The sequence below is a fragment of the Hypanus sabinus genome, chromosome 19, assembly GCF_030144855.1.
Source record: "Hypanus sabinus isolate sHypSab1 chromosome 19, sHypSab1.hap1, whole genome shotgun sequence".
Classification (NCBI taxonomy): Eukaryota; Metazoa; Chordata; class Chondrichthyes; order Myliobatiformes; family Dasyatidae; genus Hypanus; species Hypanus sabinus.
The window spans coordinates 21,252,904-21,279,956 of NC_082724.1; the positions used below are offsets into that span (position 1 = coordinate 21,252,904).

Genomic DNA, 27,053 nt, shown 5'->3' on the forward strand with positions numbered 1-27,053 from the left:
CATAAATATTGCCTGATATGCTGAGCTCCTCCTGCATTTTGTAGGTGTTACTCTGGACTTGCAGCATTTGCAGAATCTCTTGTGTTTGTGAGATGACTGTACTAGTGGGTTTTGGAGATGCTGTTAAATTAGCCTGAATATTTACAGATTCAGTATGATGTGATGGTGCATGATACTAGTGGTACATAAAATAGATGCTCAGATCTTCAATCAAGTGCAAAATTTCCTCTTAGGTAATGTGGAACTTGCTGAGTGCTGTTAGAGCCACACACAATTAAGTGCAGAAGGGCATTCTCACACATCAGGACAAGAGTCTACAGTCTAAGCAACAGTCTACAAGTTGAGTTCTGGCCAGTGGTGGCTGCTGTGGAAGACTTGGTGATGGCAATGCAGCAAGACTCATCCATCTTTATACTCCACCCTCCATGTAAAGAGCAACATCCCATCTGTATTTTTCATTCTTTGCTCTACCGATGCCCAAGCATAGTCTATTTCATACAGGGATGTCATCTCATTTTACCTAAATAAATCTTCTTTTCTTTTTACCAGGATGGATATCATCAAACTTTCCCACTCTACGTGTCCCTTTTTACTGCTCAGTTAACCTTCTTAAGATTGTATGCCCTTCATATATCCTACTTCACTGTCTTTATCTTATTAGCACTGCTGAATATACTGCACTTGATTCCTTTTAAGTTCATATAGTCAGAATACAGAAACTGGCTGTTCAGCCCATCTCGTCTGTGCTGACCTGTATTTCTGAATAGTTCCATCTACCAGTACCTAGACCAAAGCCCTCCATACCCTTCTCATCCAGATACTTATCCAAACTTCTCTTAAATGTTGTAATTGAACCTGCATCAACCATCTCCACTGGCAGATCATTCTGTGTTCTCACCACCCTCTGAGTGAGGAAGTTCCCCCTCAGGTTCTTCATAAATATTTCACCTGCCTCAATGACTATCATTCAGTAGCACTTATACCCACAGTGATGAAGTGATCTAAGAGGTTGGTAATGAAATATATCAACTCCTGCCTGAGAAGCAACTTGGATCTACTCCAATTTGCCTACTGGCACAACAGGTCCACAGCAGATGCCATCTCATTGGCTCTTCACTCAACCCTGGAACATCTGGACAGCAAAAGTGCATACATCAGGATGCTCTTTATCAATTACAGCTTGGCATTCAATATTATCTATAAGCTTTAAGACTTTGGTTCAACACTTCCTTGTGCAATTGGATCTTCAATTTCTCCACATGTAGACCCCAGTCAGTTTGGATTGACAACAACACCTTCTCCACAATCTCGGTTGGCGTAGGTGCACCACAAGGCTGTGTGCTTAGTCCTCTGCTCTACTTGCTTTCCATTTATGAATGAGTGGCTAAGCACAGCTCCAATGCCATATTCAAGTTTGCTGATGACACCACTATTCTTGGCCAAATCAAAGATGGTGACAAAGCAGCAAATTGAAAGGAGTTTGAAAATCTGGCTCAGTGGTGCCACAACAACAACCTCACTCAAGATCTGCAAGATCAAGGACTTCAGGAGGAGGAAACCAGAGGTCCATGAGCCAGTCTTCATCGGGGATCAGAGGTGAAGAGGTGTTATAATTTCAAAGGACTTATCTTGGTCCAGCAATCAAGTGTAATTATGAAGAAAGTATGGTAGTGTCTCTACTTCCTTAGGAGTTTGCGAAGATTCAGCACGACACCTAAAACTTAGACAAGCTTCTATAGGTTTGTAGTGCTGCGTATATTAACTGACTGCATCACAGCCTGGTATGGAAACATCAATGCCCTTCAATGGAAAATCCTACACAAAGTATTGGATTTGGCCCAGTCTATCTTGGTAAAGACCTCCCCACCATTGAGCACATCTACATGGAATGTTGATGCAGGAAAGCAACTTCCATCATCAGGGACCCTCACCACTCAGGTTATGCTCTCTTCTTGCTGCTGTACAGGAGTCTCACGACTCACACCACCAGGATAAGGAAAAGTTATTACCCCTCAAGTTCTGGGCTTCTGAACCAAAGGGGATAACTTGCTCCATCACTGAAATGTTCCCACAACCTATAGACTCACTTTCAAGGCCTCTTCATCTTATGTTCTGGATATTTATTCCTAATATATTTATTATTATTATTTCTTCCTTTTTGTATTTGCCATTTATTGTCTATTGCACACTGGTTGTACGCTCAGTTGGTGAGATCTTTCATTATTATGGTTACTGGTGTAACCCCCTGGATCACCTCAGGCTCGCCCAGCTCGTTTTGTCTAGGGGGAGCAGCCAAACTGGGTAATCAGCTGGTGTGGATGCTGTGTGATGTCCCCGCCTCGCCCAAAAACAGACAGTACACCATATGCGATTAAATGAGTACAATTTATAAAGGTTACTATAACTAAGTGATTAATAACGATACAGTATATATGAAGAGAAAAAAATAAAGAAAAGGTGCCAAACTTATCAAAGTCCAAACCACTTCGTGCACAACCATTGGAGCTCAATTTCTGAAGTCTTCTGGCCACCATTTGATCCCCTCCGAACTCCTCGACTCGCAGCTCAGGACCCTCCGAGTGGTCAACCAAGCACATCTAGCTTCATCCCCCCTCCTCGGAGTACCTCCCGGCCTCGGACCCTGCTTGGGGTCCGATCCTCGCCCAACTTACAGCATTGCGTCTTCTCTCTCGACCCCCTCGTGCCGATCTGCCCAAAAGCCCGTCAACCAAAGCTTACAGACTCAGAAGAAGAAAGAACATTAATCCCCATTTGGTTTACAAAGGAATACCATTCTCGTTATCAGTAAATTGTAACAAACAAGCTTCCAGCACTCTCTCGCAACAAAAACATTCCTGCTTTTAACAAAGAAACCCTTTCCCAACAGTACCAAAAAAAAAGAAACCCCCTTTACACTGGATTTATTGAGTATGCCCACAAGAAAATGAATCTCAGGTTAGTATATGGTGACATATGTACTTTGAACCTTTCAACCTAAACCTGTGACTCTAGTTGTAGTCTCACTCAACCACAGAGAAAATGTGAAATACAACATTAGAGTATATAAACCCATCATTGGTTTGTATACCACTATAAGATCTTCCCTCATTTCCTGTGCCCCAGGAAATAAAGTCTTAATCCATTCAAACTTTCCCGATGACTCAGGTCCTCAAATCCTAGCAAAATCCTTGTAAACTTTCTCCACATTCTTTCAAAATTTGCTTTTATTTCTGTGAATCAGAATTGCCAGTAAGAGTAGCAGAATAAAAGATTGAAAATGGCTGAAGCCCCAGCAATAATCCGAGCCACCCAAGTAAGTCACACTTAATGAAACCGATAATGAATATTTTATTCGTACTTTTTGCCGTGTATTTGTTAATTTAATCTTCCATCCATGCAAATTATTATCAGTAATCAATTTAAATGTGGCATCTTATTCCTGAACTTATTATTGAAGAGCACCAACTGGGAAAAATTATCCAGTGTTATACAGATATTCCTCTTTCTCAGCTTGTAATTATGTGGCTCTCAGCTGAAAATGTGTGAAATTAGGATACTGCTCGAAGAACCTACTTCAGCAGTGTTCCAAGGCTGAGATTAACCTCCAATAATCACAATCATCTTCCTTATGATGGACAGTACTGCTTCTGAATATTCTGTCTCAATCATGTGCAAATTCTTCTAAAGTTTCTTTTAATAAGTGCTCAGAAGTAGCACGGTATGTTTGCAATTGTGCTACTCTCACTCTGAAGTTGGCAATCAAACCCACAGAAGGCAAGCATCTGATATTGGCACAGAGAAGATCACCAAAGAAAAAACTCAAACTGGCTCTTCATAATTTGTTACCTTAACCCAATCAAAGTTCTTGCCAATGTTATCTTGAAGAGAGCAATGAATTACTAATGACAGGGCTGAAAACTAATAGGTAAGAAGTCACTTTAGAAGCGAGGGGAAAAAAGGAGACTCAGGCTGGAGAGGATAAGATGCAGTGAGTCAGGTTGGTTAAGGGGACTAGGAGACTCAGATTCTGAGTGTCTCAGGGTTAGTTAGAGACAAGAGTGAGGATGGGTAGGGCTCGGAGCGACTGGGGACCAGGTTTGCCTCACCTCGAGTACAGACTCTGGGATGGCGGCGGGGACGATCGGCCGCTTCACCCCGCGCTGCTCCTTTTCCTTTTCCTTCTCTTTCTCTTTGCCGTTGTCCGGTTCCACTTGCGTCATCTTTTCCTTCACGACCAGGTCTCTCCAAAAACGTTGGGACCGTGTTTTTCGGTGAGTGCCCCTTCCCCGCCGAGCGTTTCCGGTCTCCGTGTGTCCTACAGCCTCTGTGTCCGTGTAGCTTCCTGTCAGCGTGTGTCTCAGGCAGAGCTTCTGCAGGTTGTTCTCCGCCCGTACGTATCTTGTGCCGCTAATTCCTCTCATAGCGTTTGCTGCTGCTCGTCAGTGTGTGCGTGTACCTCAGCAGAAGATCACCAAGGCAGCATTGCCTCAATGGAGCAAACTACCTGCTTTAACTTCAGTTGTATGAAATTATATTTAATAAGCTGAAGGGATAAAAAGTAAAATATCAATAGGATTTGCCAGTTACCTGTGACACAAGGCAGAGAAAACTGTTGCTTGCTCTGTGTGTGCATGTGTAAAATTCTGGGCAAACTGCGAAGAGCGTCTCTGGCTGCAGAAAATTCTCTTGGGGGAGCGTGAGCAGCCAGAGGTCGTGGTACATGTTGGTACAAACGACGTATGTAGAACAAGGATGAAGCCTTGCATAATGAATATAGGGATATAGGTTGGACGTTACCATACAGGACTTTGATGGCAGTGATCGTCCGGATTATTCCCGGTGCCACGCGCCAGCAAGGTCAGAAATAGAACATACCAGATAAATGGCTGAGGAGCTGATGCAGGGGCAGGGAATCGAGTGCTTGGGTCATTGGGATCTCTTCTTGGGTAGGTGACCTATACAAGAGATACGGATTGCATTTGAAACAGAGAGGTACCAATGTCTTTCTTTTTGTTGGTGTCACACTGGATAGATTAAACTATATAAGCAGAGCAGTAGGAATAAAGCAGTAAGTAGTCAGTGAGAGAAAGACTAGTAATCAGGACAGCCAGGGACACAGTCAAAGCAGGGAAAGAGATGCTTAATTAAACTGATTTTATTTCAATGCTTGAGGTTTAACAGGTAAGGCAGACAAACTGTGTGTGTGCGTTGGCACTGAGGACTGGGAATGTTCAAGCCATAACACAAACACGGCTGAGAGAAAGGCTACACTGGCAGCTCAGAATTCCAGGACACTGGTGCTGCAGGCATGGCAGAGGCACAGGTTAGCAAGGAGGCGTGGTCTTTTTTTGATAAGGAAGGACGTAACAGCAGTCAGAGGTGACATTCTCAGGGGATTGTCCAGTAAGGCCACATGGATAAAATTTAGAAACAAGAGGGGAGGGTCACTGTAGTCAGAGGCAACTTGGGGAGTGGGTGTGTAAAAGAGCTTCTCACAGTTGTAAGAACAATAGTATTGGTGGGAGATGTTAATTTCCCGAGGTGTGAAGGGTCTGGATGGGGTGGAATTTGTGAAATGTCTCCAGCAAAAGTTTCCTGAGTCAGTATATAGAGGGTGAGGGTGCAATTATTGATATCGATTTAGGGAATGAGGCAGGGCAAATAAATGAAATGACAGTCAGGGATCTCTTTGGTTCTAGTGATCATAATTTTATTAGTTTTAAGATAGTGATGAAAAAAGATGGGACGGGTCCTTGGGTCTCCTGATGACTAAAACGTTTAGGAATACTCTTAAAAGGGAAATTTGAGGGCAGAGAGAGTGTATGAGATGATTTAGTGGGTAAGGTTAGGTAAAATCCCAAGAGGTTCTATAGTTATGTAAAAGGATGGCTAGATAGAGTAGATACCCTTTGAGATAAACAGGGCTGTCTATGACTTGGGCTACAGGAGATGGGTGGTATTTTTAATGAATATTTCTCCTCTGTTTACTGAGGAGAAAGTCATGGTTGCTCGGTAGACAAATGGAGAGGTTTTATAGAACATTCATATTACCAGGGAGGAGATATCTGCAGCCTTGCAGTCTGTTGAGGTGGCCAAATTCACGACACCCAACTGAGTGCGTCCTCAGAAATTGTGGAAAATGAGAGGAAATTGTGGAGATATTTGCTTCAGTGTTCACCACTAGTGACGTTCCTGAAGACCGGATGGTGGCTAAGGATATTCCATTGCTTAAAAAGGGTAGTAAAGCGGGGAACTATAGCTGGTCACCCTAACACCAGTAGAGGGCAAGTTACTGGAGGGAACCGAGAGACAGGATCTATCAGCATTTGGACAGATAGAGTCTGATTAGGAGTTCACATGGCTTTGTATGTAGGAAGTCACATTTAAATAACCTTTTAGGGTATTATGAAGAAGTAACCAAAAAGGCAGATGAGAGTAGGACAATGGATGTTTGGACCTTAGCAAGGTGGTTCATGGTAAGGTGGTTCAGAAGGTCAAATCTCATGGAATCTAGGGCAAGCTAGTTAGATGGATTAAAAATTGACTTGGAGGTAGGAGTGTGATGAGTTGAAGGTTGTTTCTCAGAACAAAGTCAGCTGGAAGAAAGTTCTGTGGTCTGATGAAACCAAAATTGAGCTTTTTGGCCATCAGACTAAATGCTTGGTTTGGCATAAGTCAAATGCCGCACATCGTCCAAAACACCCCATCCCTACTGTGAAGCATGGTGGTGGCTGCATCATTCTGTGGGGATGCTTCACTGAAGCTGGCCCTAGCAGGCTTGTGAAGGTAGAGGATAAAATGAATGCAGCAAAATACAGGGAAATCCTAGAGGAAAACCTGATGCAGTCTGCAAGAGAACTGAGACTTGGGAGAGGATATGTTTTCCAGTAAGACAATGACCCCAAGTATAAAGCCAATGCTACACAAGAATGGCTTAAAAACAACAAAGTTAATATCCTGGAGTGGCCAAGTCAGGGTCTGGATCTCAATCCAATTGAGAATTTGTTGCTGGACTTGAAAAGTGCTATTCATTCACAATCCCCATGCAATCTGACAGAGCTTGAGCAGTTTTGTAAAGAAGAATGGGGAAAAATTGCAGTGTCCAAATGTGCAAAGCTGGTAGAGACCTATCCACGCAGACTCAAGGCTGTAATTGCTGCCAAAGGTGCATCTGCTAAATACTGACCTGAAGGGGGTGAGTAATTATGCAATCAATTGTGTGTAATAATTGTAATAAACTTTTTTTATTGATTTTTTATGCATTTTCTACAACACTACAAAAAAAACCCAAGAATGAAATAGGAAATTAATACAGTGCAAGATAAACATACAATGGTAATATAATACAGAATATAATAATTGAAAAAGCACCCAAATTGAAGTCAAGTTAGTATCCACTCCCACCCCCGCAAGAAAAAAAAACTCCAAACCATCCAGAGCAAAATATAGGAAATATAAATCAGAACATTCAAACCCCCAAAACTGTAAATACAATTAAAAACAGAAGGTAATAATGCCTGCTACCAAAAAAAGCTGAAAGCAAGGGACTGAAAAAGAAACTTAGTCAAAAGGAAAGTTATGAAAATACTCAATAAAAGGTCCCCAGACCTTATGAAACTTTATGTCGGAATTAAGAATTGAGTAATGAATTTTTTCACGATCAAAACAGGACATAATATCGTTAAGCCATTGAGCATGCGTGGGTGGGGCAACATCTCTCCATCTAAGAAGAATTAGACGTTTAGCCAGGAGAGAAGCAAAAGATAATATTCAACATTTAGTCAAACTCAAACGTATATCTGTCTCAGCCAAGAAACCAAAAAGAGCAATTAAAGGGTTAGGTTCTAAGTGGCGATTCAGAATACAGGATAAAGTTAAGAAAACATCCCTCCAAAATTTCTCTAGACTAGGACAGGTCCAGTGCATATGAATGAGAGAAGCCTCACCACTTGCATTTATCACAAAGAGGACTAATGTTAGGATAAAATCGAGATAATTTAGATTTGGACATATGAGCCCTATGAACAATCTTAAATGTAAAAGACAGTGGCGAGCACAAAGAGAAGTTGCGTTAAGAGAAGTTGAGAATCGAGTCCCAAACCTCATCAGATAAAGGGATAAAGTCATGCTCCCAAGCCATTCTGATTTTATCCAAAGGATACTAACTTATCACGAATAAAAGATATTAAACCTTTACACAATGGATTAATAGAAAGAAACAAGTCCATAGCATTTTTCTCGGGCATCTCAGGGAAGTTGGGTAATAAAGGATGAATGAAGTGTCTAATTTGGAGATATCTAAAGAAATGGGCATTAGGTAGATTAAACTTAGCAGAAAACTGTTGAAAAGATGCGAAGCGATTATCAATGAAAAGATCTTCAAAATACCTAATGCCCTTTCTATATCAATCATAAAATGTTGAATCATGCATAGAAGGTAGAAAAAGATGATTATGTAAAATAGGGCTAGAAAGGGAAAAACCATAGAAACCATAAAATTTCCTAAACTCGGCCCATATTCACAGAGTATGTTTAACAAGAGGATTAACAATTAGTCTAGGCAAACTACTAGGGAGTGCAGAGATAGATAGTTCCTTAGTGGAATTCAGCTCCATTGCTATCCATTTAGGGCGGTCAGACTGGCTATGGAAAAAAGACCAGAAGATAAGACAACGAATGTTAGCTGCCCTGTAATATAGACGAAAATTAGGTAAGGCCATGCCACCCTCTTTTTTTAGATTTTTGAAGGTAAGTTTTGTTAATTCTGGAACGCTTACCCTTACACAGATAGGACAAAATAATAGAGTCTAAGGAATCAAAGAAGGTTTTAGAAATAAAAATTGGAATAGATTAAAATAAATATAAAAATTTAGGGAGAACATACATTTTAATAACATTAACACGACCTACCAAGGACATAGATAAAGGTGACCACTGTGACAAACTCTGTTTTGTAGAGTACAAAAGATTGGCAAAATTTTCACGAAGAAGATTCTTAAAATTCCTTTTAATACCAAGATAAATTGATTATCAACTACTTTAAAGGGGAGGTTGCGAAATACTAATGCTTGTGCTACTTTATTAATTGGAAAAAGTTTACTCTTATGTAAATTAAGTTTATAGCCAGAAAACTGGCTAAGTTGACCAAGAAGTGAAAATATTGGAGGTAAGGATGTGGATGGATTTGAAAGAAAAAGTAATAGATCATCAGCATAAAGAGAAACTTTATGCTCAACACCCCCCCTCCAGATCCCTGTCAATTCTGGACAACTTTGAAATGCAATCGCCAGAGGCTCTACAGCCAAATCAAAAAGAAAGGGACTTAAGGGGCATCCTTGACGGGCGCCATGTTTAAGGTTAAACAACTGGGATTGTTGAGAATTAGTCAAAACAGAGGCGGTAGGACATAGATATAGTAATTTGATCCAAGAGATAAAACTTTGATCGAGGTCAAATTTTTCTAAAACCGCAAAGAGGTAGTATCACTCTATACGATCAAATACTTTCTCCGCATCGAGAGAAGTAACGCATTCAGGAGTCCCAGTTGAAGGTGAATATAAAATATTAAGTAAACGCCATATGTTAAAAAAGGGAAGACGATTTTTAATAAAACCAGTTTGATCATCAGAAATGATAGAGGGTATAACAGTTTCTAAATCTATGAGCCAAAACTTTGGCCAAAATTTTAACATCAACATTAAGCAAAGAAATCGGCCTGTAAGAGGAGCACTCTGTTGGATCTTTGCCCTTTTTGAGTAAAAGAATAATACATGCCTCATTAAATGAGGGTGGCAATTTACCATAATTAAACGAATCAGATAGTACTAAGAGTTACTGAGGTAAAAGAAGTGAAGAGAATGATTTATAAAATTCTATGGGGAACCCATCAGGACCAGGAGATTTGCCTGACGACAGTGCAGAAATTGCAAAAGATACTTCTTTTAATGATATAGGCTCATTAAGTTTTGCTTTAGAATCAGATGAAATCGAAGGGATATTCAAGCTATTTAAAAAAAGGTCAACAGAAATATTCTCATTCAGGGATTCGGAGGAATAAAGCCGAGAATAAAAATTCTTAAATAAGTCATTAATTTCTGAGTGATTTGATGTAATATCCCCGTTCTCCTTCCAGATCTTTGTAATATGTTGTTTAGCTTTAGAACGTCTCAACTGATTAACTAGAAACTTGCCAGATTTGTCACCATGAATATAAAAGCGACTCTTACTTTCAAGGAGTTGACGTTCAATTGGTTGAGTAGAGAGAAGGTCAAATTTAGTTTGGAGTTCTACACGCTTCTTATATAATTCGGGGTTTTTAGTCTGAGCATATTATTGATCTAATTCTTTAATCTGATTAATCAGGTCTAATCGCTCTGAACAGGACTTTCTATTAAGATTTGCTGTATATGAAATTATTTAACCCCTCAAATATGCTTTCATAGCATCCCAGACAATCTGGGATGAAATTTCAGATGATGTATTAGTGTTTAGGAAAAAAGTTATCTGGTCCATAAAAAATTTTACAAAATCATCATCCGATAATAAAGTCGGGTTAAAGCGCCAATGTTTATTCCTTTGAGGGAGACCAGGAAAATTTAGAGACAAAGGGACTGGGGCATGATCAGAGATCAGTATACTCTGATAGTCACAAGAATGAACAAATGAAATAAGTTGATTATCAATTAAGAAAGTCAATTCTAGTAAAGGTATGATGAACGTGAAAAAAAGGAATAATCTCTCTCAGTAGGATGAAGGAAACGCCATATATCAGAGATACCATAGTTAGAAAGAAAAGAGAGAATAGCTAAAGCAGATTTAGTAGGTAATCTGGTAACAGGGGACGATCGATCCAATGTTGGGTCTAACCAGCAGTTAAAGTCGCCACCCAATATAAGAGAATATAGGTTCAGATCTGGTAATGAGGAAAAAAAGCGTTCAAAAAAATTAACATCGTCAGAATTGGGAGCATACAGGTTAGCTAGTACTACATTTGAGTTGATAAGAATGGAAATTCTTATCAATTCCTAGCTTTGGCCAGGAAGGATGAATGAAAATGTTGATCCACCCACTTTGACATAAGCCGAGAATTATCGAAACTACGGATATGAGTTTCTTGGAGGAAAGCAATGTCAGCTTTAAGTTGCTTAATATGGGCGAAGAACTTTCTTCTTTGAACAGGATGATTCAATCCCTTTACATTCCAGCTCACAAATTTCAATTGACTAACCATTATCAATTGTTAAACCGTAAAAGGCAGTTGGCATATATAAGATCAAACATTGCAATAACAATTTGGAAGCAAAAATATAAACATAAATCAATAAAATCAGGACATAAACATGTCCTGGTTTACAAGGAAAAACAAAAAAAGCAACAGATAGTGTTGGTACTGGAGAATCCACCCCACCCTCACAACCCAAAACTAGCTGGCTACCCAAAAAAGCAGCTAGCTCTACAAAAAATAGGACACCCCAAAAACCAACTTCCAGTTCCGTAACATTAACATAAGCTCTGTGTAAATAATATGGCAGATACTAACTAATTTATGCACTACAAATCAAAATTACAAATAGGAACAACTTCATCAGAAAGAATATAAAACTTAATACAAAATAATAATCAAGAACTAATCTACCTGCGAGAAACTATGACAAATTGAGGGGAAAAAAGAGTAAAAGGGGGAAATTCTATATTTAAAGAGAGTACATATCAGCCGTTTTAAAAAAAGGCAGGTCCTATACAGTAAATTGACAGGGAGACCTTCAATAAAAAACTCTAAGCCTCCCAAATAAATTAAGACCATTTGTAGTTCTCTATAGTTATTCAAAAGTAAACTAAATTACATAGATGAAATCTAAGTCCACAGGAAAACATTAATTTAAATCATCTATTTAAGAAAATCACACCAAGTCCAAGGAGAGACCAACTAAAACCCTATAATTGTAATAAACTTATACCAATTTGTAGAAATTTGCTTTCACTTTAACGTGGAAGAGTCCTTTATGTTGATCAGTTCCAAAAAAGCCAAATTAAATCCACTGTGATTCAATATTGTAAAACAATAAAACATGAAAACTTCCGGGCAGGGGGTGAATACTTCTTATAGGCACTGTATATGGATGATACAGTGTGTGAAAGCTTATTTCATTGTAATAGTAAGGTGGGAGGGCTCCAAGAATGGGATGCTTAATAAATCTAGTGGAAATGAGAGCACAATGACAAGTGGGGAACTGGCAAAGTGTGGTACACTGGGCAGAAAATGTAAACAAAGCATGCAGCACAAAGCAAATCCAGTTGGTTTAAAGTCAGCTTAATGGTTTTTATTTGAATACAAGCAGATTTGCAGTAAGATAGCTGACAGTATGATCTAAAAGCTTTTGCAGAGACTTGGTTGCAGTCACAAGAAAAGGATACTCAATATTCCAGGCTATACAGTGTTCTAAAATAACAGACTAAAGGAAAAGGTGACACAATATTGTTGTTAATCAAGGAAGGTATCAAAACTAAATTGAATTGTGACATTGCATACAAGCGAAAATTTGCTCTTGCTGGAAATCCAAGCAACCTACTAAAAGGTCTTGGCCTGAAATATCAACTATACTTTTTTCCATAGATGCTGTCTGGCCTGTTGAATTCCTCCAGTATTTTGTGTGTATTGAGTTGTGATATAGAGGCAGTGGATAATAACGTAAAATTGGTTTGGGTTGAACCCATGAATAGCAGAGGAAAGAACAATCAGCTGGGAATACTCTGAGCCCTCAAAATGTAACCTCCTGATAGAGCATAAATGGGGGGAAAAAAGAATTGCAGTTGTCATGGGGAATTTTATTATTTGGATGAACCATACTGGCAAGAGCATCACAGAAGAAGATTTTGTATACAGAGTCAGGGATTCCTTCTTGAACAGTGTGTTATGAAATCTTACCAGGAATAAGCTACTTTATATCTGATCATGTGCAGAGAATAAGGATTAGTAAGAGATCTAATAGATTAACCACTGCTAGGAAGTAATGACCACAACTGTAATAATAGTTAAATGCAACCTGAGGGAGGACACCAAGAACCAAAACTTTAATTTTTAATTTAGGTAAGGGAAATTAGAATGGTATGAAGGTGGATTTGTCTAAGGTGGACTGGGAAAATAATGACAAGTCACTCCACGAACAGTTGATATTCAAATAGCTTGTTCAAACAATACCAGGAATAGTGTGGTAGTATAGTGGTTGGCACAACACTTTACAGTACCCATGACCCAGGTTCAATTCCCGCTGCTGCTTGTAAGGAATTTGTAAGTTCTCCCCTTGACTGCGTGGGTTTTCTCCCATAGTCCAAAGATGTACTGGTTGGTAGGTTAATTGGTCATTGTAAATTGACCCTTATAAGGCTTGGGTTAAATTGGGGGTCGCTGGGTGGTGTGGCTCAAGGGTCGGAACAGCCTATTCTGGGCTAATTTAAAGTATGCGGTCCTTTTCTGGTTGGGCGCTGGTGACTGGTGGTGTGCTGCTGGGGTTTGTGTTGGGAGCACTTCTTTTCACGCTGTATGCCAATGATTTTGATGAAGGAAATTGATGACTTTATGGCCAAGTTTGCAGACGATACGATGCTAAGAGGAGAGGCAGGCAGTTCTGAGAAAGCAGTGCGTCTCTGCAGGATTTAGACAGATTGGGGGAATGGGCAAAGAAGTGGCAGATGGAATATAATGTAGGGAAGTGCATGGTTATGCACTTTGACATAAGGAATAAAGGCCCATACTATTTTCTAAACGGAGAAATTCAAAACTCAGCCTAAAGGTTAACTTGCAGGTTGATGTGGTGGTAAGGAAGGCAAATGCAATGTTAGCATTTTTTTTGAGAGGGCTAGAATACAAAAGCAAGGGTAATACTGAACCTTTATAAGGCATTGGTCAGACTGAACTAAGAGTATTGTGTGCAGTTTTGGGCCCATTATCTAAAAAAGTATGTGCTGGCATTGGAGAGAGTCCAGAGGAGGTTCATGAGCATGATCCCAGGAATGAAAGGGTTAATGTATGAGGAATATTTGATAGCTCTGGGCATGTACTTGTTGGAGTTTAGAACATTGCTGGGGGGTGAGGGGGGAGAGGAAAATCTCATTTAAACCTATCAAATATTTAAGGGTCCGGATAGAGTATACGTGGAGAGGATTTTTCCTATAGTGGATGAGACTAGGACCAGAGGACACAGCCTCAGAATTGAGAGATATCCATTTAGAACAGATGACAAAAATTTCTTTAGCCATAGGGTGGTGAATCTGTAGAGTTCTTTACCACAGATGCTGTTCAGGTCAAGTCATTGGGCCGAATGGCCTACTCCTGCACCTACTGTCTATTGTCTATATTTAAGACTGAGGTTGATCGGTTTTTGACTAATCAGGGCATCAGAGATTACAGGGACAAGGCAGGAAAATGGGATTGAGAGGGGTAATACATCAACCATGGTGGAATGGCCTAATTCTGCTCCCAGGTCTTATGGACATGTTGTGATGAGGACACTGACTGAGCAATAGGTTACAGAAATAACTGGCAAATGCTGTTCAATGTGGGAATTGGGAGGTCAAGGACTTTGGTAATAGAAATCAAAAAGCAGGTCATTATTGAAAAGGCAGAGTGCACAAGTGTAATGTTCAGAAATATATCTGTTCTAGTGTACGTGAATCTAAATTTTTGCAAGTAGGCCTAATCAGTATATAAGTTAAATAGCAGAGTTGGGCTTTAAGTTGTACAAGACATAGATGAAGCCACCCCTGAAATATTGTACAGTTATTTTGAGAAAGGATATAGTAATACTGGAAGAAATCGGAAGGAGATTCATTAGGCTAATTCCTGGGATATTCAGTCCAGAGACATTGGACAGTTTAGGTCTGTATTCTTTGAGATTTGAGGTGCCATCTTATTCAAAGATGAGAGAATTTCATTGGGGAGCTGTTGAGATGTTTCCATTAGTGCGGGAGCGGCAAACAAGGAGCTGGTCATTTAAAATTGAGGTAGATAGAAATTTCTTTCCTCAGGATAGTGAATCTTCAGAATTATCGGCTAGAGGATGGTGGAAGCAGTTCATTAAACATAGTTTACACAGATAAATAACATTAGGGAACTGTCACAATAGGGGAGTTGAAGGTAGCATAGAAAAGCCATTAATATAATGACTAACAGGGCAGGCTTGAGGTACCTGGTGGCCTATTCCTGTTCATAATTTCTTCTGTTCTTATGGGACAAACGGCTTGCATTACTGCCTGTGAAACACCACACAGATATGTGTATGGTGCCAGTGCATTATAAGAATTGGTGGTCCTAGAAGTGATGTATAGTAAGTGCATGTGTGTTTCGATTGTATCTCCTATATACATGTATGTACAAGTGTGCGCACTCTCTCACACACACACACGTATGGTCTGGTGTTTATTTTTTGTTAAACTACATCAATTGTTAGGTAGTTCTATTTTATTTATGGGAATTTCCTCTGCCTTTTCTTTAGGGAGGCTATTGAGCATAACAGTAAGGTTTTACAAGTGTAGCTAATAAAAATATTAATGTATTATTAACTTTTAGCACACTATTGTAGGCCAACACTTTAAATACTTTATTAATGGAAAGACGAAGAACAGCAGTTCAGTTCAATATAAGATAATTCAAGTAGAAGTCTGAAAATATGTGAAAAGAAATCCTTTTTCTGAGATACCATGCAGTTGCATTTCCATTGTATCAGAACCTTTGAATTCAGGTGTTCCTGGCACAACATCATTATCCGCTGCGTTTAACAGAGGGCAAAACTTCTGCATGGACAAGTGCATTCACCCCTTCATATTAGTAAAACTTGACCGTTCCAGTTTTTTCCAATCTTCTCACATCATGATGAATGCATGAGCTGGTGCCTGCTTTGGAAAGCAGGCATTTACCTGTAAAGAGGTTTTACAAAAATGTCACTTTTTACCCCTAAATTCTTTCAAAGACCTATTCCGTTGTATAATTATTGAACAACAAGATTCTCATAATGCTACTGAACAGTGGTTTAGGCCTTGAATTTCCTCAGTTCAGTCACATTAATAAGCAGAACAAAGTGACAAAGTTGTATCTTAAATACAACTATTTAACTGATTACACTACAAACTAACACCTATAAGTTGATGGTTGAGTACAAGTTTAATAAGCAAATGAGCACCTCTTAAAAGATTGCAAAATAAATACCATAAGCACTCACATGGAATAAGGACAATGACCATTTGTGATACTGGCTCTGATGATTTAATTATCTTTTTGCTTGCGTGCAACAAAACATTGATTTACAGTCTGCTTAAGCCTGCCAAAATGCATGACTATCAAATATTGCACAAGACAGAAAACAAAGTAAAGAAGAGCAAGTTAAAAACAAAGTTTGTAATCTTAATACTTTTAATTTGTTTGTTATATGTGAGTGATACTGGTAGAGCTAAAATCTGTCCATCCCTAAATGCCATTGTGGTGCTGGCAGTAAAGCAGCCAATATCTGCAATATCTTCAATATCTGCAGCAATTCAACAATTCTGCTGTGCTAGTAACTTCTAGATAATGACCCATATTGTTGAAGGGATATTTACAAATCATACCAAAATGTTTCCTTAAACCCACCCAGGAGGACAAAGATAACTGATTCAGAAGTTGCTGATGAAGTAATCATTATTTTCAGTAATGGTACACCTTGCAGCCACGGAATAACCCAATACCAACAAATTCTTGTTTGCAAACACCAATTGCATACCTTCCTCATCCTCCAGACATTGGAGGTGGTGCTGGACCTCCTCCATGATTTATTCGACCCATTCTTCTCCGTGGAGCTCCAGGTGGCCTTTAAAAAAATTAATTAATTGTTTTACAAAATGAAGATAGAAATAATAGGATACAGTATCAATAATCTGAAATCATACTGCACAACTTCTAACAAACAACCTAAAATATTAATATTTATTTATGTCAGTGTATTTAAGGTTCCTTTTACTTAAACACAAATGTTTATTCCAACTTCCATCCTCAACTTTAATCTATTTCAAGCAGCATACTGACAGAAGAAAGTAAATTATGAGTGACATTTACTGCATCATTTTATAACTTGCTTGAAAGCTTTCGGACAGGAAGAAACGTTATTAAGGGTTCTTGAAACCAGTATTTAACAAATGCAAATTTTGTACTGGAAATAAAAGGAGAGAACTATTCGGTCCCTCATGTTGCTTCACCATTTAACAAGATTATATCTGATCTTCACTTTTTTTATACTAACCATATTTCCATAATATCCACAATTATCTTAAATAGATTCAGTATCTCAGTCTTTTCAAACCTCTTGAAGAAATCTCTCATCTCAGTTTGGAATAACACACCTCCTTAGTTTGAGTTTATGAGCTCTGATTCAGGACACCCTTAAAATTATTTTTCTATCTATCTGCAAGCCCCATGAGAATTTTGAATGTTTCAATACAAACACCTCTTGTTCTTAACGAAAGAACATGAAGGTTCAGTGTGTTTCATTCCCCCCTCTCAGGAAGACCCAGCCACCATCTCCTTCCTATCTCCAGAGAGTAACTGCTGAACTTTCAGTGCACTGCTTTATTGCAGTTATAGCCAGCCTTCAGGATCAGACATCACTAATATATCAAATATTTAGGATATCAGACACAGCATTCCAGATGCAGGTAGATCAAGGTCCTATTATCATGGTAAGCATTTTTTGTACTGGTACAGTTGGCCCTCCTTATCCACGGGGGATTGGTACCAAAACACTGCGGATGCTCAAGTCCCTTATATAAGTGGCGTAGTATTTGCATATAACCTATACACATCCTCCCGTACACTTTAAATCATCCCTAGATTACTTATAATACCTAATACAATGTAAATGCTATGTAAATAGTAGTTGTACTGCATTGTTTAGGGAATAATGACAAGAAAAAAGTCTGTACACAAGATGCGAAGCAAACAATGCTCAAACAAGTGCTGGAAAGAGAACTTCCGAGTTTTCCCAATCCGCGGTTGGTTGAATCCATGCATGCGGAACCTGTAGAGAAGGAGGGCCAACTGTAGTGAAGTCCAAAGCAGATGCAACAATTCCTGTACAAGGATATGCAGGTTCCTCTGAACCCTTAAAAAAAACTTTCCTATCAAAGTGGACAATTTTATGTCTTCCTGCAATGTATTCTGCCTGCCACACCCACGCTCACTTACTTTAGATACCTCAAAGCTCTTCCTTACAACCTGTACTGCCAATCTAGTTTTGTATCATTGCCCACCCTGGATATATTGAACAGCCAGGGCACTGGAGCTCACTTTCCCAGCACCCGAATGGAAATATTGCAGTTAGTTTTCCTGTTCTCCGAAATAAAATCCATCAATCCACTGGTTGCTCTCAATACCATTGCTCTGATAACTTCTGAGTTTCTTTTGCCTTGCAATAAAAAGCTTCGCTGATATATCAGAGGCTACACAGAGCCATGGAATAAACTCCTTATCAACTTTCATTTTCAGTAAAGTACATGTAAGGACAGATTTAAGAGATCGATGAAATATTAAAAAAAATGAACATTCTCTATTTTAACTTAGAATTACCCTCTTCCATCGTCTGGTCTACGCCAGGACGTCTGACTTCCAGATGTTTTGAGGTCAGTTCCAGATGGATTGAACAATGTTCGAAAGCTAAATGTAACACAAAAATATTTTTCAGCAGAGATTTTGCATTTTTAAGAAAGAAAAAGTAGTACACATCAACACACACAAAATACTGGAGGAACTCAGCAGGCCAGGCTGCACCTACAGAAAAAAGTACAGTTGACGATTTGGGCCGAAGCCCTTTGGCAGGACTGGAGAAAAAGAGCTGAGGAGTAGATTTAAAACATTGAGGGGATGGCGGGGGGAAAGAGAGAAACACTAGGTGATTGGTGAAACCTGGAGAGGGCGGTATGATATAAAGAGTGGCAAGTTGGTGAAAGAGCAAGGCCATGGAAGAAAGAAGGGGGGGGGGGGGGGAAGGAGCACCAGAGGGAGGTAAGGGAGACGATCAACTTCTCAGCTCTTTACTTCATCCCTCCCTCTCCAGGTTTCACCTCTCTCCCCCGGCCTCTACCTTTTAAATCTACTCTTCAGCTTCTTTTCTCCAGTTCTGCAGAAGGGTTTCAGCCTGAAACGTCAACTGCACTTTTTTCCATAGATGCTGCCTGGCTTGCTGAGCTCCTCCAGCATTTTATGTGTTACTCTGATTTCCAGCATCTGCAGATTTTCCCTTCTTAGTAGTACACATTGATACTTACAAAAATGCAATAAACTCCACTATTCCCCAGAAAAACTGAGTAATTGATGATAAGCTCCATGGTGCTTGACTCCTGTTATCCACAACTTGTCCTGCAAAAGAATGCAATTCAGTGTTTATACACTGCTGTCAGTATACGATAATGCAATGAAGAAACATTCCAGTGAACATTTACACACACAAAATGCTGGTAAACACAGCAGACCAGGCAGCATCTATAGGGAGAAGCGCTGTCGACGTTTCGGGCCGAGACCCTTCGTCAGGACTAACCGAAAGGAAAGATAGTAAGAGATTTGGAAGTAGTGGGGGAGGGGGAAATGTGAAATGATAGGAGAAGACTGGAGGGGGTGGGATGAAGCTAAGAGCTGGAAAGGTGATCGGCGAAAGTGATACAGAGCTGGAGAAGGGAAAGGATCATGGGACGGGAGAAAGAAAGGGGGAGGGGGTGAAGCACCAGAGGGAGATGGAGAACAGGCAGAGTGATGGGCAGAGAGAGAAAAGAAACAAACAACTAAATATGTCAGGGATGGGGTAAGAAGGGGAGGAGGGGCATTTACGGAAGTTAGAGAAGACAATGTTCATATCATCAGGTTGGAGGCTACCCAGCCGGTATAAAAGGTGTTGTCCCTCCAACCTGAGTTTGGATTCATTTTGACAGTAGAGGAGGCCGTGAATAGACATATCAGAATGGGAATGGGACGTGGAATTAAAATGTGTGGCCACTGGGAGATCCTGCTTTCTCTGGTGGACCGAGCGTAAGTGTTCAGGGTTCTGCATACAAATACATCTGTTATTTTTAAAACATTTTAATATATTTTTCTGCTGAAATCGATACAAGCATGTAAGGCGGAGTCGCACAAAGGTGACTACACAGACGGCTTTTCTGCCCTTTGAATCCAGCTCTCTGCAATTAAAATGGCTTTCAAGAGAAATGGACCAAAGGAAGTTAGATCATAACTTAATAGAAAATAGTCGCGGCTTAGGAAAAGTGCAGAAGTTACATTGGTGGGGAGAAAGGAAAGTCTGACATAGCAGTATTTCAGTGGAGTAAAGGAAATTACAGAGGTATGAGAGAGGAGTTGGCCAAAGTATCTTGGAAGGAAATGCTGGCAGGGATGACAGCAGAGCAGCAATAGTGTGAGTTTCTGGGGAAATGAGAAGGTGCAGGATAGAAGTATTTCAAAAACAAAGAAATACTCAAATGGCAAAATAGCACAATCATGGCTGACAAGAGAATTAAAAGCTAGTGTAAAAGCAAAAGAGAGGACTACAACAAAGCAAAAATTAGTGGGAAGATAGAGGACTGGGAAGCTTTTAAAAAAACTTGAGAGAGCAACTAAAAGAATCATTAAGAGGGAAAAGATGAAATATGAAAGCAAGCTAACAATGTCAAAGTGGACAGTAAAAGCTTTATCAAGTATGAAATAAATACGTGAGATGACAGTTGATATAGGACCACTAGAAAATGAGGCCGGAGAAGTAATAACTGAGGACAAGGAGATGGCCGATGAACTAAATGAGAATTTTGCAACAGTCTTCCCGGTGTCCCAGGTATGAAGGGTGTGAGGGAAGAGAAGTGAGTGCAGTTACTATTACAAGGGAGAAGATGCTCAAAAAGCTGAAAGACCTAAGGGTACACAAGTCACCCAAAGCGGAGGAACTGCACCCTAGGTTTCTGAAAGAAATAGCGGTAGAGATTGTGGAGGCATTAGTAACGATCTTTCAAAAATCATTGGACTCTGGCATGGCGCCAGAGGACTGGAAAATTGCAAGTCACTCTACTCGAAAAATGAGGAAAGCAGCAGAAATGAAATTACAGACCAGTTAGCCTGACCTCAGTGGTTGGGAAGATGTTGGAGTCAATCGTTAAGGATGAGGTTATGGAGTACTTGGTGACACAGGACAAGATAGTACAAAGTCAGCATGATTTCCTTAAGGGAAAATCTCACCTGATGAACCTGTTGGAATTCTGAGGAGATTACAAGTAGGATAAATAAAGGGGATGCAATGAATGTTGTATATTTGTACTTTCAGAAGGCCTTTGACAAAGTGCCACATATGAAGCTACTTACCAAGAGCCCGTGGTATTATTGGAAACTTACTAACATGGTTGGAGCATTGGCTGATTGGTAGGAAGCAGCGAGTGGGAATAAAAGGATCCTTTTCTAGTTGGCTGCCAGTGACTAGTGGTGTTCTGCAGGGGTCGGTGTTGGGACTGCTTCTACAAAGTTTTAATGTGCTAAATTGTTATTTTTAAATCATAATAAAATACTTAAGGATTATACATTATTTGGTATAGATAACTTACCCATTTCTTTAATAAGAATTGGTTTATTTTAGAACAATCACAGATATGAAAATAAAATTTTCATCATTAATACAGAAAATGACCCCAAATAACATTAATTTGGCTGTCAGTGGCAGAAATTTAACTATGTCGCTGCAGGTTCTGTTGTGATCAAGCACCAGTGAGCCAGCAGCTGCAGGTATTTAAAGTACCATTTTTAAAAATGGGGTTCTCGCCTATAACTTGAACTTTGTACCTCGATCCCATTAGACTCTACCGTCATCTTCCTGGCGTCAATATTCTTGTTTCAACCTGCCCATCAGGCAGTGATTCTTTAGTGTCCTGATTAGAACCCAGGCCTTTGCTAACTGACTATGCATCTGTCAAGCACTGAGCACACACTCAGTTTTGATTGTTTTTTTCTTCTTTAGGATCAAATGTTGAACTGAGCTTTGTAATGTTTGGTCCAATTAATAGATCCCTTGATCAACTTGTAATCGAATTGGTTTGTTATTGTTACATCAACCGGAGATGTAGTGAAAAAACTTGTGTTGTATACTGTTCATACAGAGTAATTCATTACATAGTGCATCGAGGCAGTGCACGGTGAAATAATAACAAAATGCCGAATAAAGTGCAGTTAAGTATTTTTGGTCAACTTCCCCTAGTAATTGACTGTATAGTTTTATCTTAAATTCTTACTATTTAGGCATTATCTAAATGTTGTTGTTCATTTTAAATTACCCCCCATTACCCCGCCTTCCACATAAAAGATTTTAGCTCGAATCCCAGTGGATGTTGCAGGAGTGCGCAGAGACGAGGGAAGAGGCTGTACCGTGACTATGACTACTGGCAGCGCCTGCTTGTGTTTTGCTTCAAGCAGGAAACATCCACACGGTGTCTCTGAGGCAAAAACTGAGCCACCGACTGACATCCACAACACTCCATTAACCCCCGACCATTACCGCGAGCCTGTATCCGAAACACACACAACCCCATCGATCCCCCCAGCACTCCAAAGATATTTCCTTCTCACCGTTGGACACGTACACCATTTTCCGTCCTTCTGCCGTCGCATCCGGTTTCTCTTCGTTTCCTTCCGCTCACGAAGAGGGCGATAGAGCGCTTTCACCGTGGCCATGTTTGAAAATACTACTTCCGGTGTAACTCCGTCTCTGCCGCAGTGAAGATCAAGACGTGGATTAAAGCAAGATTCTAGTCAGCTGTCACAAACCAGTCCTTTTCCCAATTAACTCAGAAATCGTGGGGTAAAAAGCAACATTTTCTCGTGTTAAAAGTAAAATATTCCAAATGTTGAAAATTTGACAGGTAGTAATTGCTGGAAAATCATAGAAGGTCAGGTGCTGACTGTGGACAGGTTTTCAGAGTTAACGTTTCAATTCAGTATCTGTCATCAGGAAACTTAACTCAGTTTGCCCTGCACAAATACTGTCTTGTCTACTGAGCACATCCGGCATTTTTCATTTTACTTTCGGTTAGATATGTCTTAAGTATCTGTAATCAGCAGCCAGTATAATCAACCTACTCCTCCCGAAGCTCTCACGTGATATCTCAACATCTATCCTGTCATTGCTGCTTAGGATCTTCTTCCCTCTTTCATCGCGCAGAAGCTACAAAACCTGGAAGTACGTAACATGATGCTGAAGGAGAGCTTCCACCTTACTGTTAAGACTTAATTATTTCTCTAGTGTGATAGGATGAACTCTTGACCTCGTGATCTAACTCGTTATGATCTTGCCTCAGTGCACAGGACAATAATTTGATCTATATGAACAGTATGAGGACAAGCTTTTCACTTCATCACGGTATATCTGATGATAATAATAAACCAATTCCAGTTTCCAATTCCAATTCTGTATCCTTCCACATTGGCGCTTATTTGAATCTAGTTACAAAGCATCGTTCAGCACTGAAATTATCATATTGACCAACCAGTCAATTTTGTTCACACAATGCCTCTGCCATCCTGGATTATGATGGATTTTCAATCTATTTTCTGGTCCAATCCACCATCAACCTTGACTTTGACAGTGCCCCAAAATCAAGTTCAACTATGATTATAATTGGCATCAAGCCATCCATATTCATGAAGTTAATGTTTTCCAAAAAGTCAAAAGGAAAGTCTGAGGAAAGATTTTTGTCTTATTCCAGATCCTTTATATGAAATTACTCCCTCTGCTCTAGTTTCTCCAGTCAGAGGAAATAGCCTTATAGTATTACTCTGACAATTTCTCTTAGTCCCACCCAGCCTGTTCCACATTTAATTAGATTATGGCCAATTTGATTGTAACTTTAACTCCTCATTCCACTCTACTTGAGTACTTTACATTCCCTTGTGAACAGTCTATTTAGCTCTGATTCAAAATATTCAAATACCCTTTGATGGAGAGAACTCCAAAGAACACAAGTAAGTAGAAGCAGGAGTGAGTTATGCAGCTCTTCAAGTTAGCCTCACCATTAAGTATGATCATGATGGATCCATTATGGTCTCAACTCCAGTTACTCCTATTACACAATAAAGCTCAAAGTAAGTTCATTATCCAAGTACATGTATGTCACCACATGCAACCCTGAGATTAATTTTCTTGCGGGCATCCTCAGAAAATCCAATATCCATAATAGAATTAATGAAAAGGTGGACAATTAGTGTGCAAAAGACAATAAACTGTGCAAATACAAAAAGAAAGATTAAAAATAATAATAATAATAAAAAATAAATATTGAGAACATAAGATGAAGAGCCCTTGAAAGTGAGTTCATAGGTTGTGGGAACAATTAAGTGATGGAGCACATGAAGTTGGATCATGAATCAGGAGCCTGATGGTTGAGGCATAATAACAGTTCCTGAACTTGGTCGCGTGAGCCCTGAGGCTCCTGTATCTTTTCCTGATGGCAGCAATGAGAAGAAAGCGTGACCAGGGTGGTGGGATCCCTGATGGTGCATGCTTCTTTCCTGTGACAATGCTCCATGTAGATGTGTTTAATAGTGGGAAGCAATTTACTTCTGATGCACTGGACACATCCAGTACATTTTGCAGTATTTTCTGTTCAGGGACATTGGTATTTCCATACTGGGCCTGTCAAAATAGTATCCATGACTCATTTATAGAAGTTAGTTAGTTATACTATAGATGTAATGCTGAATCTTCTCAAACTTCTAAGGATGTAGATGTGCTGCAGTGCTTTCTTCATAATTGCCCTTACATGAGGCGAGGGGCAGATACCCATGTAAGTTCAAGAATCAAGTCCTCTGAAATGGTAACACTGAGGAATTTAAAGTTGTTGACCTTCTCCACCTCTGATCCCCCAATGAGGACTGGCTCATGGACCTCTAGTTTCCTCTTCCTGAAGTCAGTAATCAGCTCCTTGGTCTTCCTGACATTGAGTCCAATTTGTTGTGGTGACACCACTCATTGAATTTCCAATCTCAACCCTATATACTGATTCATCACCATCTTTGATTCGGCCTAATTTGAAGTCATAGCAAACTTAAATATGGAATTGGAGCTGTGCTTAGCCACACAATCATAAGTGTAAAGTGAGTAGAGTAGGGGACTAAGCACGAGCCTTGTAGTGCACCTGTGCTCCTGTTCCAGGGTTGAGTGAAGAGCTGATGAAATGACACCCACTGTGGATTTGTTGTGTCAGTAGACAAATTGGAGAGGATCTACGTTTCTTCTTAGGCAATACATCTATATAGTCAATACATCTATTTTTAAACATCTTTTTCTATCTTCAGATTAAATATCTATAATGATCTAGAACTCTCCTGTACTTAGTGCTCAGAGAATTCCAGAGGTTGGCTACCATCTAAGAAGTGTCCTTGCATCTCAATTGTAAAGGACTGGTACTTTATTTTGTAACTTTGTACTCTTGTTTGTGACTCTCAACACCTGCTATTCCACACAGTAGGCTTATTCAGAAAGTCAGATCCAGGGAAGTTTGGCCAGGTGGATTCAGAATTGGCTTGCAGGCAGAAAGCAGAGGATCATGGTAGAGGGAGTACATTTGGATTGGAGGGTTGTGACTAGTGGTGTCCCACAAGGATTGGTTCTGGGACTTCTACTTTTCGTGATTTTTATTAATGACCTGGATGTAGGGGTAGAAGGGTGGGTTGGCAAGATTGTAGATGACACAAAGGTTGGTGGTGTTGTGGATTGTGTTGAGGATTGTCAAAGATTGCAGAGAGACATTGATAGGATGCAGAAGTGGGCTGAGAAGTGGCAGATGGAGTTCAACCTGGTGAAGTGTGAGGTGGTACACTTTGGAAGGACAAACTCCAAGGCAGAGTACAAAGTAAATGGCAGGATACTTTGTAGTGTGGAGGAGCAGAGGGATCTGGGGGTAAATATCCTTGCCTCACAGGTATATAGGATAGTTAAGAAAGCTTATGGGGTGTTAGATTTCATAAGTCGAGGGATAGAGTTTAAGAGTCGCGAGGTAATGATACAGCTCTATAAAACTCTGGTTAGGCCACACTTGGAGTACTGTGTCTAATTCTGGTCACCTCACTATAGGAAGGATGTGGAAGCATTGGAAAGGGTACAGAGGAGATTTACCAGGATGCTGCCTGGTTTAGAGAGTATGCATTATGATCAGAGATTAAGGGAGCTAGGGCTTTACTCTCTGGAGAGAAGGAGGATGAGAGGAGACATGATAGAGATATACAAGATATTAAGAGGAATAGATAGAGTGGACAGCCAGCACCTCTTTCCCAGGGCACCACTGCTCAATACAAGAGGACATGGCTTTCAGGTAAGGGGTGTGAAGTTCAAGGGGGATATTAGAGGAAGGTTTTTTACTCAGAGAGTGGTTGGTGCGTGGAATGCATTGCCTGAGTCTGTGGTGGAGGCAGATACAATAGTGAAATTTAAGAGACTACTAGACAGGTATATGGAGGAATTTAAGGTGAGGGATTATATGGGAGGCAGGGTTTAAGGGTCGGCACAACATTATGGGCCAAAGGGCCTGTACTGTGCTGTATTATTCTACGTTCTATGTTCTATGTCATGCTGACTTAGGATCATATACATTTAAATAAGGGCAACCCTCATTCTCTTAAACTCTGAGAAATACATATCCAACCTGCCTAGCCTCTCTTCATAGACCTTCCTCTCTTCTAGCAATTAGTTTGTTGAATTCTTTTTGAATGCCTTCAATACTATGATATCCTTCTTTAAGGTAAGGGGTCCAAAACTGTACACAGAACCCATGAATACTACCTCACTACTTTTTTTTGCATTACTTATTTAAATAAACTATTTTATATATAATTATGTATTGCATTTTACTCCAGTCGCAATAACAACAGATTTCATGACATATGCAGGTGATATTAAACCTGTTTCTGATCCTGATTTTTTATTTTGGTGCAGCCTCACTAACACCCTGTACAACCATAACAAAGGCTCTCTATCCTTCAACGCCACTGCAGTAAAGGTTAAAATGTCTTTTGCCTC

General features: G+C 39.8%; 3 protein-coding genes across 3 annotated transcripts in view; 1 reads left to right on the plus strand and 2 right to left on the minus strand.

The window, feature by feature from the left end:
• The window catches only part of actr8 (actin related protein 8), a 28,576-nt gene extending 24,252 nt beyond the window's left edge, over positions 1 to 4,324 (minus strand). Inside the window, exon 1 of the mRNA XM_059944147.1 lies at positions 4,107 to 4,324. Coding sequence (XP_059800130.1) covers positions 4,107 to 4,220 — 114 coding nt within the window. The 5' untranslated portion in view covers positions 4,221 to 4,324. The remainder of the gene's footprint in view (positions 1 to 4,106) is intronic.
• A 33-nt stretch (positions 4,325 to 4,357) lies between these two features.
• Positions 4,358 to 27,053, plus strand: part of cacna2d3a (calcium channel, voltage-dependent, alpha 2/delta subunit 3a) — an 893,404-nt gene continuing 870,708 nt past the window's right edge. The window contains exon 1 of the mRNA XM_059944148.1: positions 4,358 to 4,390. The gene's annotated coding sequence lies outside the window, so the exon portion shown is untranslated. The remainder of the gene's footprint in view (positions 4,391 to 27,053) is intronic.
• Positions 15,573 to 22,705, minus strand: selenok (selenoprotein K). Its single transcript, XM_059944152.1, has 5 exons — positions 22,610 to 22,705; positions 19,288 to 19,378; positions 18,590 to 18,676; positions 16,752 to 16,838; positions 15,573 to 15,912 (listed from the first exon to the last, which is right to left on the minus strand). Exons 1-5 carry the CDS (start codon positions 22,626 to 22,628, stop codon positions 15,909 to 15,911), a joined length of 288 nt encoding a protein of 95 aa, XP_059800135.1. The 5' UTR covers positions 22,629 to 22,705; the 3' UTR covers positions 15,573 to 15,908.